The 16,177-nt window shown below is 43.0% G+C and overlaps 1 protein-coding gene across 1 annotated transcript in view; it reads right to left on the bottom strand.

Annotated features, from left to right (window-relative positions):
* Positions 1 to 16,177, bottom strand: part of SBNO2 (strawberry notch homolog 2) — a 2,660,605-nt gene that overhangs the window by 151,991 nt on the left and 2,492,437 nt on the right. The window contains exons 39-40 of the mRNA XM_044053813.1: positions 10,741 to 10,810; positions 10,404 to 10,594 (exon numbers count right to left, since the gene is read on the bottom strand). Of these exons, the coding sequence (XP_043909748.1) occupies positions 10,404 to 10,594; positions 10,741 to 10,810 (261 nt within the window). The remainder of the gene's footprint in view (positions 1 to 10,403; positions 10,595 to 10,740; positions 10,811 to 16,177) is intronic.

Below are 16,177 nucleotides of genomic sequence, written 5' to 3'. Positions count from 1 at the left end.
TGATTGTTCTACTGTTAAAAAAAAAAACGAACACAGAACAGACAAGTACATTGTGTTCTGGGCCCAAACAAGCTACACAAAAGAAGGTAATACAGGTGCGTACCTGCTTGCCACAGCAGAGACAGTTACTAACTTTCTCTGACATTAGTCAAAAAAAATATGAAAAGTTGCCCAATGGGATAATTAGCTTTAGATATCTTCTTTCTCTGGTGTGGACTGACCAACTGGGCTCTGAAGGCAAGAAAGGACTGAAGCTATGGTGCCAGCTGACTCCTGTTATACCCAGACATCTTTTCCTGGTCAGGGCATCCAGCAGCTCTTGGAGGGGGAGGAAAGTAGGGCCAGCCTAGGGTTTCTATGGCAGGAAATCCATCAGTTAGGACCGTAACAGTGAAACAAACATCAGGCAAATTACATAACTAAATGGAATCTGTGTGAGCAATACCAGCAAGAATAATGTTCAGGAGGAGGAGGAGTGAGGTTAAAGGAAAGAAAGAAATGAACTTATGTAATGCCAGAGTGAATAACTATGAAATGGAAAATTGTGTACTGCATGAAAAAGTGTTATGGTCCACCATACTGCAAGATGCGAAACTGACACAGACTTTCACATCTGTCAGTACATATTCATTAAGTAACTACCAGCATGCAGTCCAAGAGACTAGACCATGGAACAGCCTAACCCAGATTCCCAAATGTACCAAAGCACTGCCTGGTTACATGACTTACCCAAGGTCACATAGTAGGTAAATGAAGATGGAGATAATCAAATCTTGTACCACAGAATGTAACCTAACAGCCCAAACTCAATTCTCTGTGCTAACTATCTGAGTGGTGCAATAAACAGCAGCCTTGTACACCATTCACATCACTGAACTGAGTGCAAAATGTGCAGAGACCGTGTTTGAAGACTAAAAGCAGGAAGGAAATAGAGGCAGCATGGGGGTGGGGGTGGTGGCAAGGGTCATTACATATCAAGAGGGCAGATTACTGCTACATTATACCCAAGATACAATCAAGGATGCAGTGTGCCAGTGTTATAAACACAAAAGAAAACTCTTGGAGGGACACAAATGTGACTGCATTGTCGGGCATGACCTGACATCACTATCTGGAAGTAACCTGTTCAGAATCATAAATTATGCCTAATGATGAAAACAGCCCAGGGCTCCTGGGTTATGACTCCATAGTAGCTTACAACCTTACATCTATGTGCTAAACTGCTACGGAGTGCATACAGACATTTTTAAGCAGACTGTAGACTTGGGGGAAAGCTGCACATAGTGCACACTACTAATGCTAACACTTCCTACAAAAGAAGTAGTAATCCAATTCAGAATATATTGGGACTGCATTCACTTCATTAGTTGTCCATATAATACTGACCATTTGTCTCCAACTCAACTGGGCTTTATATTCTAGGATCAGTGTTAAAGTACAGAGTTTCGCTCCCTGATGGGACCTTATGAATTTGTACTGCTGTTAGTACAGAACAGCAGTGCCCAGGAAAGAATATAAGGTACTATTGTGCTTATATGAACTGCATGAAAGGCAGAGCAGGGTATGATGGTCTCTGCATGATTTAATACAGGAATAACAAAGAGCAGGAACAATAAAAACAGGAGTACACCTCCACATAAGCTGGAAAGGTTCTGTTAAGGTGCAAACCATCACTGTGTACCAAAGATTTCATAACCCAGTATGACACTTGCACAGTACACTGAACAGCACCAGGGTACCAGATCTACATAAACATATCATCTTATGAAAACAACCCACAGTCTGACTGGTAATGTTTTTTCCACTCTTCCTTTTGTCAAAGAGTTGTTTAATGTAAGGGCAAGGTGTATGATAACCCTCTTCACAAAGTCTATTGATAAGCACTCCTCGTGGTTACATTTATCTGAAAAGTAAAATTGCAAATGGATGATCCACTTAAACTGTGAAACAACCATGGGTAGAAATTCTGGCTCAGTCTTGAGAGAGCCTGCATTTAATGATAAAAGAAATATGCATCAACACAGAATGCAAACTCTGAAGTTCCAAAATACGTCTAAGCAGGAAATGCAAGCACCCAGATAAAAATTTCCAAGACAAAAATACCGGGAAAAAAAGGAGCCAAGGAATTCTAGAGGTCTAAGTCTTTACTTAAGCAATGCAAAACAAAATGTCACAAGAAGATTTGGAAAGCATACTAGAAGACTGGATATGAAAAGACTTGACACCTTACTGGGTTTACAGATTTACTTTCCCTGGGTGCCTGAAAAGGGGAAGTGGCAGGCAAAGTCTGTCCACAGAATACTGCCCACATGCCTGTGACAAAGCAAGCAAATAGGCTAAAACAGATGAATAACATCAGGGAGAATGCCAAAGCTAATGCAACAGAAGGACTGGGAGGAGGAACAGAGATATTTTCCACAAATTCATGCAGAATAGCCCTGGCAAATCCTGCTCTGGACCTGGAAATGGTATTCAATTTGTAATGTTTGGTGAAGGTGTGAACAGATGACCATGTAACTTCCTCCAAAATTAAGCTATATCCAAACCTTTAAAGAAGGCCCCAGACGAAGACACAGCCCTAGTGGAGTGTGCCTTAACTGCAAAAGGGAGATTTTTCCATTGACTGTGTAACAGAAAGTAATGGCTCTAGAAATCCAGGAGGAAATAGTATGCTTGGAAATCAGAAATAAAGAGCATATCTGATTTATGGATGGGCTTGGTCTTAGCCAAGTAGTATCTGAGCTGTCTGTACACGTCCAAAGATTGGATGATCCCATCACTAGAGGACTGTGTGAAGGAAAGAAGGTAGAGGGATTGATGGCCTGATTTAGGGATAGCTCATTAACTACCTTGGGCATAAAAGATGGGTTGGTATGAAGGCAAACCCTGTCTCGATGGAAAACTGTAAAAGGGGGTAATGCCATGAAGGCTTGCAGTTCAGAGACCCTTCCGGCTGAGGTAATAGCTTCCAACACAGTTTTCCATGTGCAGTGTTGTAGAGAAGAGTCCTTAGCTGGCTTAGAGAGAGCTATAGTCAGCTTTTCTAACACAAAATTAAGATCCCAAGGGGGAGGGGATAAACTTCCTTGGAGGTCTGATGTGTAGAACTCCTTTCAGAAATAGCTCGACTTCCAACCTGGATGCCAAGGGAGGAGTCAAAGGTAAACACGCTGAGATGGCAGATAAACGTGCCTTTATGGAGGAATATGACAAGCCATTTTCATCAGTTCCCACAGGTAAGACAGGACCACTGGTGGATCCGCAAACAGTTGTTGTAAGCTATGTTTTAGACACCAGACAGAAAATCTCTTCCATTTGGATAGATAGGATTTTCTAGTAGTGGGTTTTCTGGCCTTCTGCAGAACATGTAGGTGTCTAAAGCTAATCAGAGCTCTATCGCCCACAGGGTGGATATCTGGGGGTGTATGAGAGTTCCCTTTTCCTGTGTGATTAGGTCCATCCTGGGGGGTAACTTGTGGTGATTGCCCTTGACTAGATGATAGAAAAGGGGAAACCAGTGCTGTCTTGGCCAAAAGGGGGTTACCAACAAGATTTTTGGTTGTTCACTCTGAATTTTCAGTAGAACTTTCTGAAGAGGAGGGAGGGGGGATGCATACACAAACATCCCCTTCCAAGGAAAGGAAATAGCATCCACCTTCCATGCCCCAGGGGTGCGTATATCCTGATGTAGTATGTGGGAAGCTGTCTGTTCATGGGGAAGGCAAACGGGTCTACCTGAGGAGTACCCCATCGATGGACCAGATCCAGAAACACATCCCTGTTTAACATCCATTCATGGGACTGAGTCATGGACCTGCTCAGTGAGTCTGCCATCACATTCTGAGCTGAAGGGAATGTACACAGCCAGGAGAGAAACCTGGCTCTCTTGAGCAATCTCCCACGCATACAGAGCCAATCTGCAAAGGATGTATGACTCTGTCCCCTCCCTGCTTGTTGATGTACTAGAGAACCGTGGTATTGTCCGTGTACCATCTCAGCACTTATGGTAAAAACTGGGGCTTGAAAATTTGTAAGGCAAAAATCAAGGCCCTCATTTCATTGATACTGATATGCTCCCTCAACTAGGAGGGGGTCCAAAGATCTCTCACTCTCCAATTCCCTAGGGTTGTCCCCCAGCCCATGTCTGATGTATCCATGATGATCCTGGTTAGGAGAAAGAGGTTGGAGAGGGAGAGGCCTGGGTTTTTTGAAATATGTGAAATCTACCACTTTATTTCTTTTGCTAAACAGCGTATGAGGGGGACCACAAACTGTACAGGATGAAGGTGTTGTTTCCAGACTGTTTTCAGGAACCACTGAAATTTCCTCATGTGTAGTCTTGCCAGGGGTACCATGGGGATGGTGGAAAAATGAATCCTGGACTCACAGGAACTCCCTGGCAGACAGAAACTGTGGTGGAATTAGTCCCTGAAAAGAAGTGGTGAGGGCCAGAATTTTTTGTGGAGGCAGGCAGGCCATCATTTGAACCGTGAGTATCCCTGCAGCAGAGGAATACATGGTCCTGGGATGGGGTCAGAGAGGATTTCTGAAGATTTATAGTGAATCCCAGACACTTCAGCAGGACCCACAGTGTAGTCTAGATGCTTTTGTACCAACCCTGAGGATGAAGCCTGAATGAGGAGATCGTCCAAGTAAGGGAAGGTTGAAATACCCTACATTCTGCAGAAAGCTATGAATGGGGCCAAGCATTTTGTGAATACGCTAGGGGCCATAGAGACCAAATGGCAAAGCACAGAACTGAAAATGTGAGGAACCTACAGAGAATCGAAGGAATTTCCTGAAGAGTTGGTGGCTTGGGATGTGCAAGTAGGCATCCTTTATATAAGTCACCATGTAGGGCTGAAGGAGGATCATGGGAAGGAGTGTAGGAAGATTCAGCATATGAAAAGAAGGCACCTTGAAAAAGGTGTTTAGACGGGATAGGTCTAAGATGAGCCTCTCCAAGGACCTTCTTTCCTGGGGACTAGAAACATTCTAGAATAGAATCCTTTTCTCCTTAGATCTGGAGGCACCTCTTGGATGGTGTCCTGAGATAGCAGGGAATGCACAACTGGAGGCAAGAAGGCCATTTGGTCTCAGAGGGTTTGTGGAATACCTTGGAAGGATGGCCCGGATTCCCAAACCATGAAATAGCCCTGTTTGATAACAGTAAGGACACAAGAGTCCTGGGTAATCTGTTTCCAAGATGGGAGGGACAGTGATAGACTAAGAGAGAGAGAGGGGGAGTAGATGGATTTAGGGGCTTGGCAGTCACAGACTATCAGGTTTAGCCTGAAACGACTGCTTTTGTGCAGGTGTAGAAGGAGAAGATCTAGAAGGGGCCTGCTTCCCGTTATCTTTTTTTCCCTTTGGAAGAGAGGTTTTTAGAATGCTTTCTCACAAAGGTTGTCCTGACTGGGTAGTTCCTCTGGAAATGGGGAACAGGTGATACAAAGATGTGCATAAGGTCTTGTAGCTCTACCCTTTATCTGAAGGGCCTTAAAGAGCTCAGCAGACGCAGAGCCAAATAAGCCCTTGTTGTCTAAAGGTGCATCCATGAGTTTTGCTTTAATATCATCTGGCAAAGGCTGCAGTCTGAGCCATGAATACCCCCTCAGGACGGACCCTGATGCAGCTACCATGGCAGAGGCCTTCACTGCTTTTTAACTGCATTTTATCAAGTGTCTGGTTACCTGGCAGCAGTTTAAGAAGGCTAGCTATTCTGACCTCGTTTGGTAGTCTGGCAATTCTCCAAATTGTTTAATAGCATCTGTTAGAAGAACCAAGGAATACTTGGCCAAATGGGTTTGATAGTTTATTGCTCTCACAGCCAAGGTGGCAGAAGTATAAACTTTTTTGTCCAACCTATCCATAATCCTGCTTTCCTTACCACAGGGGAACAAGGAAGTGCAGGGTAGCAATTTGGAAGTTTTATCTGCAGCGACAGAAATGGTAGATGGATCAGTTGATGGGGTCTTGAAGAGGAACATGGCATCTTCAGGCACTTTGTAGAATCTGTCAGGGCGTTTAGGTGCTGAAGGTTGGGAGTCTGGGGATTTGGAAGTAGCCAAAATGGCAGGCAGGACGGGGGAACAGCAAAAGGGTTGGGGGACTTTGTAAGAGGTCATAATACCTCTTTTGTCTCTCAGAGACCTGATTGCAATCCCATTTGAAAAACCTTGCACAATATTCTCCCCCCGAACGTGATGTCTTCCCCAGGGGAATCTGTTCCACTCGACTCCTCCCTCTGGGGAAACATACTCCAGAGGAGAAGCAATCTGTGAAGAGCAGGTTAGGGACTCATCCCAGAGGAATCAGGAGAAGGGGCCTGGACAGGAACTGGCATCAGACGTAAGGCCATAAAGGCACTGAAGAGGCCTTGGGTAAAGCAGGCAGTCAAACAGGTGGCAGAAAAGTTCTGAGGTAGGTGTGTGCTGTCGTCCGCTTTATACCAGACGTCCGTTTATGGCCGACATATGCTGAGTGATGCGGGCCGTCACACGTACCTTCACAGCAGCATTCAACTCTGGTAAAATGGCTGGAAGTACGAGTCAACAGCAGGTGTACTCCCTCTGGATACTGCATCATATGAATAGAAGGAAATCTTACCTTTCCATAACAGGGTCAAACAGTCTAAGCAAAAAAGTCTCCAGTTTGTTTTTAGAGAGTAGTTAAGTATGCAGATTTTATTCTATGGCTGTAATTAGTATTCTGTGGCTGACCTGATAATACAAGAGTAAATAGTTATACTTCAGTCTGGTCCAAATACTTACTGCAAGTCACCATCTTTCTCTGTTTTTGTGCTGCCACTTTTACTTCTCATCTTGATGTACCAACTGTCTTTTTGCTCTGCATTAAGTGCTCAATTTCATGCTACAGCTGCCATTTCTCCAATAATTTTTCTTTGTGGACTGTAATCTAAAGCACAATCTGGCATACTGTTAAAATTTTTATAAAGGAGTCTCCAATCCATTCCAGTTTTTCTGGATTTGGGTGTACTTGCAATGCTCTCTCATTTTGTTCTCCTCCACCATAGTTGCTGAAGTTTTTTTTATGTCAATGGATATGTAAGATTTGTTGAAGGCAGGTGTTAAAGACTTGCAGCTTGTGGACAATGATCTTGGTGTAATGCCAGGTCTCTGACCCATACAGTAATATGGAGTTGACACTGGTGTTAAAAATAAGAGAAGTGGCACCCCTTTACTTAAGTTGGGGTTTAAGAAATACAAATGCTGTACTATCTCCTTACAATGCTCATCCACCACAGCACAGCTAAATATCAGCTGCTAACCCACTCTCCAGAAAATGCTTTTCAAAGTACAAATGCTTGGTGAAGGAATGTATGCCATGCCTGCAGGATGAGGACAATGACGGTGGGGTATCCTCCACCTCAAAGTCTTGGACCTGGCATGGCTCTGTGACATACAAGGCTAAAGTCTAGACTATGACTAAAGTTTGATTATTGGCTTAGGTACTGGAACAGCCTGGTGGGGAGGGTGAGAGTTAGTGGCCGACACCAGCTCTCCTATCCTTGTGGAATGGAGAAGGTGATTCTGATTGTACAAATGTTCTTGTGGAAGCAGAGGCTTGTATGACACCAACAGTAAAGGAATGGGGAGATGTGGGCTTTACAGTCCAAGGCCAGTGACTCACAGGCATGTACTGGAACACAAACATAAGGGTAAGGAATAGGATACCCCACTGTGACAGAGGTTCTCACATAAGCCACAGGTTGGGGGGGGGGGGTTAGGGCCATAAACTACATCTTCACTGACATTGACAGAATGCTGGCAAGGGCACAAACTACCACTATGGCTGCCTGTACGACGGCTCTCCTTAGCCTGTCACTTGAGCAATGCCCAGCATAAAAAGGAAGAATGAGCTACACTCTATGGAAGAGGGTGGATGGAGCAAGCATGGTGGGAAGAAGCACAAAGGGAAAAAAGTCTTCCAGCTGACCTTCTAATACCTTCATCCAGAGTGTTTGAAATCATAAAGTGTATTTGCAGGGCACTTGGGATACTGTCTTGCAGCACCTTCTACCCAAGGACAGAATGGACCTGGTCGGGCACTTTTGTAGTTAAGCGATTTGGTTAGTTTCAAACGCAATGACGATGGCATGCAGATGTCTTAGTATGAAAATACTGAAGAAAAAGGGGACTTCAGGGTCTCTCTGCATTTCTTATTCCTGAAAGGAGGAAATTTCAGGAAATATTTACCCAGGACCTCCTGAAGGACCTACTAGAAGCCATCTCCAAAGATCACCAAGTTACTCACAGGTAACTATGACAAACTTTTTAGTGACACATTTTTGCAGAATCACATGTATCAGATGAGTACGAAATTAGTCTGCACTCACTGGAAAAATGAGGAAGAAGCTCTTCATCCCACCAATGGTTCAGTAACTGAATTTCATCCCTTCAACACTTCTTTCTATTAGAGAATGTCACCTGCAGTGCTGTCAAGGAAAGGAAAGGGCACTCTGATGAGCCCATAAAAGTATGGCACTCTATATTTTTCTTTTACTGCACTTTTTTCCTCATGGATAACTACAAAGAAGTCCTGGAACAACCACATGTTAATCAAGATTTGACACACGAATGGTTAGAGATAAATTTCTCAGCTCAAGACAGTGGATTTCCTTACACATCTGAGTTACAAAGTCTACAGAAAAATCAGGAGAAACGGATAAATGCAAGCTCTATAAAACATAACTGGAAACAGTTGCACATATTGCTAGTTGTGATACACTCATGGCTGAGGGTCTGTATAACAAGAGGCACAATAATGTGGCAAGACTGTTTCACTGGGGATTGTGCAAACACTACAATATACTAGTAGTTGAGAAGCATTGGAAACACGAACCACAAAGCATAACTGACAGTGTTGAAGTTTGTATCACATGGGTTCACCCAGTACCAACAGTTAAGAAAACATGCAAGGAAACCAGATGCAGTAGTGCAAGAAAAAAAGGACAAATGTAGCATTAATCACTGAAACATTTACAACCAGAGATAATAGTGTCTTATTTAATGAGAGAGATAAAGTCATGAAATACCAGGACATGTACAGAGAAACTAGAGCACGGTGGAATTAAGACACCCACAGAGATCCAACAGTAGGAGCGGTAAGACTAATAAAAAAAGTATTTTCAAGCATACTTATTACTAATGCATGTAACTTCATATGAAAAGCAAAGGAAGCAATTCTGTGCACACTGCAAGTGTTAAAGTCTCAGTTAACATCAAAAGCAGCATAATTTCATAAACTCTAATTATTCAATGATTTCAGGAATGATGTCCATTTTTGTCATGGTACTGGAAATCTAAAACATTTAAAGAAGTTAAAAGGAGGCAATTTACTCTCCCTGATGGCGATGTGGTTCTGTTGTCTAAAAATTTACTTTTTCTGTATCAACAGCAACTTCAGCTATAAAAAAAACTTGATGGACCACACGAGTCTGTATAAATTTGTTTCTTTGAATGTTTTACAATGCTGACAGTCTCAACAAATTGACTAACAATATACACGTAATTACTGCTTAAGTTAAGCAGCCATTTTTAGCTGCAATGGCACTCAGTAAAGCACACTTTCCAATAGCATGAAGGCCTAAAATGAAGTTAAAAAGTTAAAGTTTAGAAAACTAAGATGAATTAAAAGCCACAGATAAATGGTAAGAGTTTAAATCATGACAAAGTAAATAATGTCAAAAGCTTTTTACTAGATGCACTACTTAAAAATACCTACAACTAAAGAATGCTAGCAGCAGTGTCATACAGGAAAGCTCAGCACTACCTCCCAAAGGAAATAAATAATGACTAGGACCATCTCCCCCATCGACAACGCACAGAACAATGGAAAAAAAGAAAAAAGAGAGCGCGCGAGAGAGAACCCATTCTATACTGCTGACAATTCTTTGCTGGTGTACTCATCCATACATGTCAGGAGATTTCTGTAGAAGACTGCTCTGCTGACTAAAGTCCAAAGGGCATCTGTGGATATCATACAGCATAATACTGAGAGAGAGAGAGAGAGAGAGACACTTTATTTAAAGCTGGGTCCCAGCTGGCCCAGCCCTTACTACTTCTGTAGCAACTATGCCACATACTTCCTTCAGCAACTACTTTTATCAACTGGCTATGCCATGCCCTTCAGAAGTAACAGAAGAGAACACTGCTTTCTGCGGTCTTTACGCTTGAAAAGCCACTTAGCTTCTCAGTGATACTCAAATCAACTACAAAACTAAATTTTGCAAAACACGAAACACTTCACGTTCCCAAGCAGTTTCACGAGCACTGTGCCCCAAACATTATTGCTCACACCATTAATTCAGCTTTTCTGTATGTCGCACATTAGTCACTGCATACATTATTCTAGCAATTTTCAAAATTATCCCTGCTTACCAACTTGTTTTTTCTGCTCTTTGGTTTTGAGGCGGACAATAGGCAAATAGCTGCTACTTGTAACGTCAGACATTACGCCAACAATTCTATTCCAGACACGTAACAAAGCACCACACAGCATGTAATAGTGGCGCAGTCGTGTTCCCTGGAAGCAGTCCTTTCCCTCTTGAATTAACTTGCAATTTCCACTCCTAACAAAGGGAAAATCATGAGAAATAAATTCAAGGGATAACAAAAAAGTTTTAGATACACTTAAAAAAATCCTAAAATGTGTCCCTCTGCCTGTTCAATTTCAAACAAAACCAGAGGGACAGGGAAAAAATTCAGATTTACTTACCAAGCAGCATGACTACAGTTTGAGAAGGAAAACTGGTACTGTTCTTCCCAAAGTTCTTTGGCTTCTTCTGCTGGTACCTATAGGATGATAAGAAATGGAATAGTACATTTTCACTGGCATGGCAATGTCTGAAGGCAGCTCGCTGAATGGGACCACTTGCAACATTACTACATGCAGAATGGCTTCAAATACAGAAGGAAAAGAATGTCCACTAGAGAAGCCAGATGTACACCACTTGGGCAGGGGTTTTCTCCTGTAAAGCTAATCATACAGGTTCAAGTGGTAGTCTAGGTACCAGAGGAATGATTAGGATAATGGAATAAAGTGATGATTTCTATTTGCCTCTTTTGGTGAACCAGTGTAGGGTTATATTGCAATGCAAAGCAGCCCCTTGTGGAGACTAGGACAACTACAATAATGGATATGTGACTAAACTGGACAAAGCAGGATCCAGAACTCATATGAAACAAGCCAGTCCATGGTGGACAGAATTAATGTATGCTTACCTCCCAGGGTAAGGCACTGGGATGGCTAAAGCAAAACTTCCCTAGGATTGCAATGGATCGGGGCCTGGGCTTTCCCTCCTTTCTATCAAAAAGGCTTTCACCTACAAATATGGATAAACAGGCTAACAGATTATTAGGAGGTGTACTGGATAGAGAAGATAAAACTAAAAATAAACTATTCATTAACACAAGTACTGAGAAGGCTCAATACACAAATTATATACTTAGAAGCTTACTTCCAAATACAAGCAAAACATAAACAGGTAATCCGGTTCCATTATATGCCAGTATACTTTAAGCTAGAATACTAGTCATGCAAAGCCTATATTCTACCATACGGTCAAGTCCCAGAAAGAAAACTACAGTGGAATACACATTAAATAATCAGCGTAATGCTGAGAGTCATCGCTCTATTATCTAGCCTAATTTGCAGGTTCGCAGAAGTGGTTTAAATCCTCTCTCTCAGACAGAGCCTTTCAGGTTGCCTCCACACCTCCTTCTTAGAAGTCCAGGTGGCCCTCCAAGTTTAGTCCTTGGACCCTTACTAGTTACTACCTTGATCAAGTCTCTTCCCTCTGAAATTCAAATGACCATTTTTATACTGTACTCTGATTTGGTTATCCTTCTTTTACACTGAATTTAAGCATTAATTCTCAACTCCACTCTAATGTTGATGAGAGTATTTAAACCACTTCTACGAACCTGCAAATAAGACACAAACCTTACATAAAAGATAACCAAAATACCCCCCCCCCCCCCAGATTCAACATGATTAGAGCTGACAGACTCAAAAGAAAAGGAGGTGGTGTAGACATACTATATCCAACTCCATCCCTTTACTCCCTCATAACAATCCTGTTCCTTACTCTGACAAAGCCAAACTGACAATCAGCTATCTTAACCTAAACAACAAAAGCCTCTGCATTATTGCAGTGTACATAACATCTGGCAACAATCCATAGACTCTTGAAAATATCTTATCCTGGGTGTCAACCAATATTCCTACAGAAACCATACTACGAGGGGATTGGCATAAATCTCTTTGGGCTTTCACAAGTCATAACCCACCCAACCTATACCTACTCATCATACCAAATGGATTCAATTATATATTGGATTCTAGTATCCCACCCTAGTAACTACACAGAATCAAAAATTTTATCAGACTCCATTTGTGACCACAACCTTACCTGCACTACCAGACTTATTTCTCACGCTTACAAACATACTTGGAAAATAGTAAGCAATCTAATCCACTTTAACCAGCAGACATTTACAGATATACTAAATACTATTAATTAATCTTTCTTAAAATACTTACCTCTTGAAGAAGCAGTCAAGAAATTCAACTCTACATTCCAGAAACATTAAACAGACTAGTCCCTGCCAGAAATAAAAGAACCAAAAATAACTATTCCTCCTGGCTTTCTATTAATATCAAATCTCTCATGAAAAAAAGAGATCAGACCTGGGCATGCCACTCAGAACAAAAAACATAATCTACAACACTTTACGGCACTGTGCAATCTAGTAAAGAAACATTTGAACCTAGATACAATTTTTAAACAAAGCCTCAGGATCAACATGAAAACTCTCCTACGACTTTCTGGCAAAAAAAAAAAAAAAAATCATACATCCAGGAAATAATTCTTTCCCTAAAGCTTCCAGTAACAGTACTACTTCTGAGACTGACTATCAATTTAATTCTTATTTCACCAATACAACAGCTTCCATTACCAACAACTTCCTTGAATCACCCTCTACTTTTTCTGAACCTTCCCTGCCTCTCCCCTCTTTATCCATACAATCAGTACCCACTTCCTTTATCAAGGCCTTGCTTGCTAAGCTAACTCAAACCTTGCTCCCCCCTCTGCTGATAATTTTCCTAATGAGTACCTAAGAATGGCAGCCGACTCCATAGCATAACCAGTTTCTATAGTTATATACAGATCCATCAGGGAAGCTCATGTCCTCACCGTGTGGAAAACGTTCATCATTCCTCTCTACAAAGGTGGCACCTCCGCAGGCATATTCAACTATAGGCTTATTGCCATCCTTTCTCCTCTATCCAAAATTCTGGAGAAATGCAGCCACAAACTCCTCCTTCAATATCGTCCTGACAATAATCTTCTCTCCCCTACTAACACCACAACACCACTTGCACTCGACCACCACAACACAACACTAATGACGAGACACGTAACTCTCCTAAACAGTGTGCCACTCAACCAAAGCCCCTAAGGCATAACAGCATGCCCAACACACTAGTCATAGGTGACTCGATAGTGAGGCATACTGATATCCCACTCACTAGGTTGAATAAGGAGAAAGTAACTGTCAGGTGCCAGGATCCGCCACATAAAGCATGCACTCAGGTCCCACAACAACAGGTACAAATATGACTGTGTCATTGTACATGTGGGTGTGAATGACCTGAGACGTACCTCCCTGGACTACATGAAGAGAGACATGGAGGAGCTCTCGGACTATGTAGTGGGTATGACACTAGCCCTGAGCACCATCCTACCATCACCCAGTATGATACCACACAGTACAAGCAGAAAATGACTGATTTCAACAATTGCCTACGCTTCTGGTGTCATTCCAAGGGGATCCAATATCTGTCTGCCTGGGATGGCATGACTGACCGATCTCGATGCTTTATCAGAGATGGCCTGCATCTGTCATCCCTGGGCTTTTGGATATTGGCCAAGGCTCTTGCAACCTCTATAGTGCCTTTTTTAGGCGGTGTTCCAAAGACCAAATTACCACCCAACAGCTACAAACAAATGCAATCTGAGGGTCATGCTGCTCAATGCAAGAAGTCTAAATCTCAAAATGCACTCACTCGAAGCACTTCTTAAAATGGAGAACATCGACATTTGTGCTGTAACAGAGACCTGGTTCAAAGCAGCAGAAAGCAGCCCTGCACTACCAGGCTATAACTCATTCCACACCTTTCAGCCCCAGAACTTGGACCAAAGCTCCAATGTGGGTGTTGTTGTTTGTCTTTTCGGCTTTTCCCGGTTAGGGGTCGCCACAGCAGAACTCCGGTCCACTAATGATTGGCAGTCGATTTTTATGGTGCCGAAGTGCCAGCCCGACGCCCAACCTTCAGCGAAGGCACGCCCATTCACTCATGTCTTTCGAAGGCCACTCGACCGTGGGGAGGACATGCAGACTCCACAAAGACGCACTCCAGCCGTGAATTGAACAACAGAACCTCTTGCTGTGAGGTAACAACGCTACTGCTGTACCACCACGGCTTCGTAAGTGCTGTTTCCATATTCATAAAGGATGTGCATACCTCCAGACTGGTAGCCTAACATAACGCATCAGAGATACTTCAGGTGCAGCTAACATTGGGTAAGACAGCGATTCAGGTTGTAGCCTGCTATAGGTCCCCAACCATGTCCCAGGACTCGCACTCCACATTCCTAAGCACCCTGGAGAATATTAGGGTCCAACCTAACACTCTCATACTGGGCGACTTCAACTACCCCTCCATTAACTGGGAAAACTACTCGTACCAATACACTTGCCTAATGTTTCCTGGAATTCATTAATTCCAATGCCCTGGACCAGCTTGTTCTTACTCCCACTAGAGGTAGCAACATCCTTGACCTGGCCATTACTAACATGGGTGACCGTTGCTCTACACCAATAGTCAACTCCTCCCTTGTTAGATCCGACCACAAACTAATCACCTTGGAAATCCAAATCCCTCCCAATCCCCCGAAAAGGTAACCACCAAGAAAAACTTCTCCAAAGCTAACTTTGGGCTCCTAAAAACAGAGGTGGCTAACTTCACGGCACGCATACAAATGGAAAATAGTTGCATGACTGCCGAATCATACACCAGTGCACTGTAAGAACACGTACACAAACGCATGCATCTCGCCATACCCAACAGAACTAAGATGCTCTCCTCTAAAAAAAGGAAGCCAATCTGGTGGTCCCAGGCCATAAACTCTACAACAGGAGGAACTGATGCAGAATAAGGTGAAGTCCCAAGACTGGAAAAACTCCCTAATCAGCCTCAACAAAAAGTTGAAATCCCTCATCAAATCCTCTCAAGCTAGCTATGAAAACAGAATTGCAGCAGATAGTAAAGACAACCACAAGACCTTCTATAGGTATGTAAAGAATCTCCACAGCAATACCCAGATTTGCTCTGAGCTACTGCACAATGGTGCCTTCTATACCGAGCCACCAGATATTGCCAATATACTGGCCAACAGATTCAGTGCCAACTTTATTCTTCCCCGCCCACAAAGGACCAATCACAGTACCAGTAGATTGCCAGGCACCCAGTATTACTGCTGCACAGGTTAAAACAGCACTGTCCAAGGCCAATACAGCTTCTAGGGGACCTGACAATTTCCCTGGCTGTGTTCTACACGAACTAGAGTGAACTGGCACCTCACCTGTGTGTCCTGTTCAATCACAGCCTCACCTCAGGCTTTGTCCCTAAAGTATGGCACACTGCTACAGTCATCCCTCTCCACAAAAGAGGAGTGATTACAGTCCCTGGGAACTATCGCCCCATTAGCCTAACAAGTCTGATATGCAAAGCTATGGAACACATCATCATGGACCTAACAAAACAAGGATATAGGGAATCTTCAAACTCTGGATCCCACATGGTTTGGTTTTGTGAAGGGTAGATCATGCCTGCCCAACCTGGTCGACTTCTCTGAGTCAGTCACCAGAGCTGTAGATGAAGGCAAGGTGGTTCATACAGCCTACCTTGATCTGGCCAAAGTCTTTGATACCATTCCCCACTCAGGAATCATAAAAAAACTCACTAAGCTAGGCATCAACCCCTATATCACTAGGTGGGTTGCAAACTGGCTCACAGATAGAACCCACAGTGTGAAAGTAGCTGACTCCAAGTCAGATGGCTGACCAGTCACGAGTGGAGTCCTGCA

This window comes from Protopterus annectens, chromosome 13.part0, assembly GCF_019279795.1.
Source record: "Protopterus annectens isolate FY-2018-M chromosome 13.part0, PAN1.0, whole genome shotgun sequence".
In the NCBI taxonomy this organism is placed as follows: domain Eukaryota; kingdom Metazoa; phylum Chordata; order Ceratodontiformes; family Protopteridae; genus Protopterus; species Protopterus annectens.
This window is presented reverse-complemented; position numbering and strand designations above follow the sequence as displayed.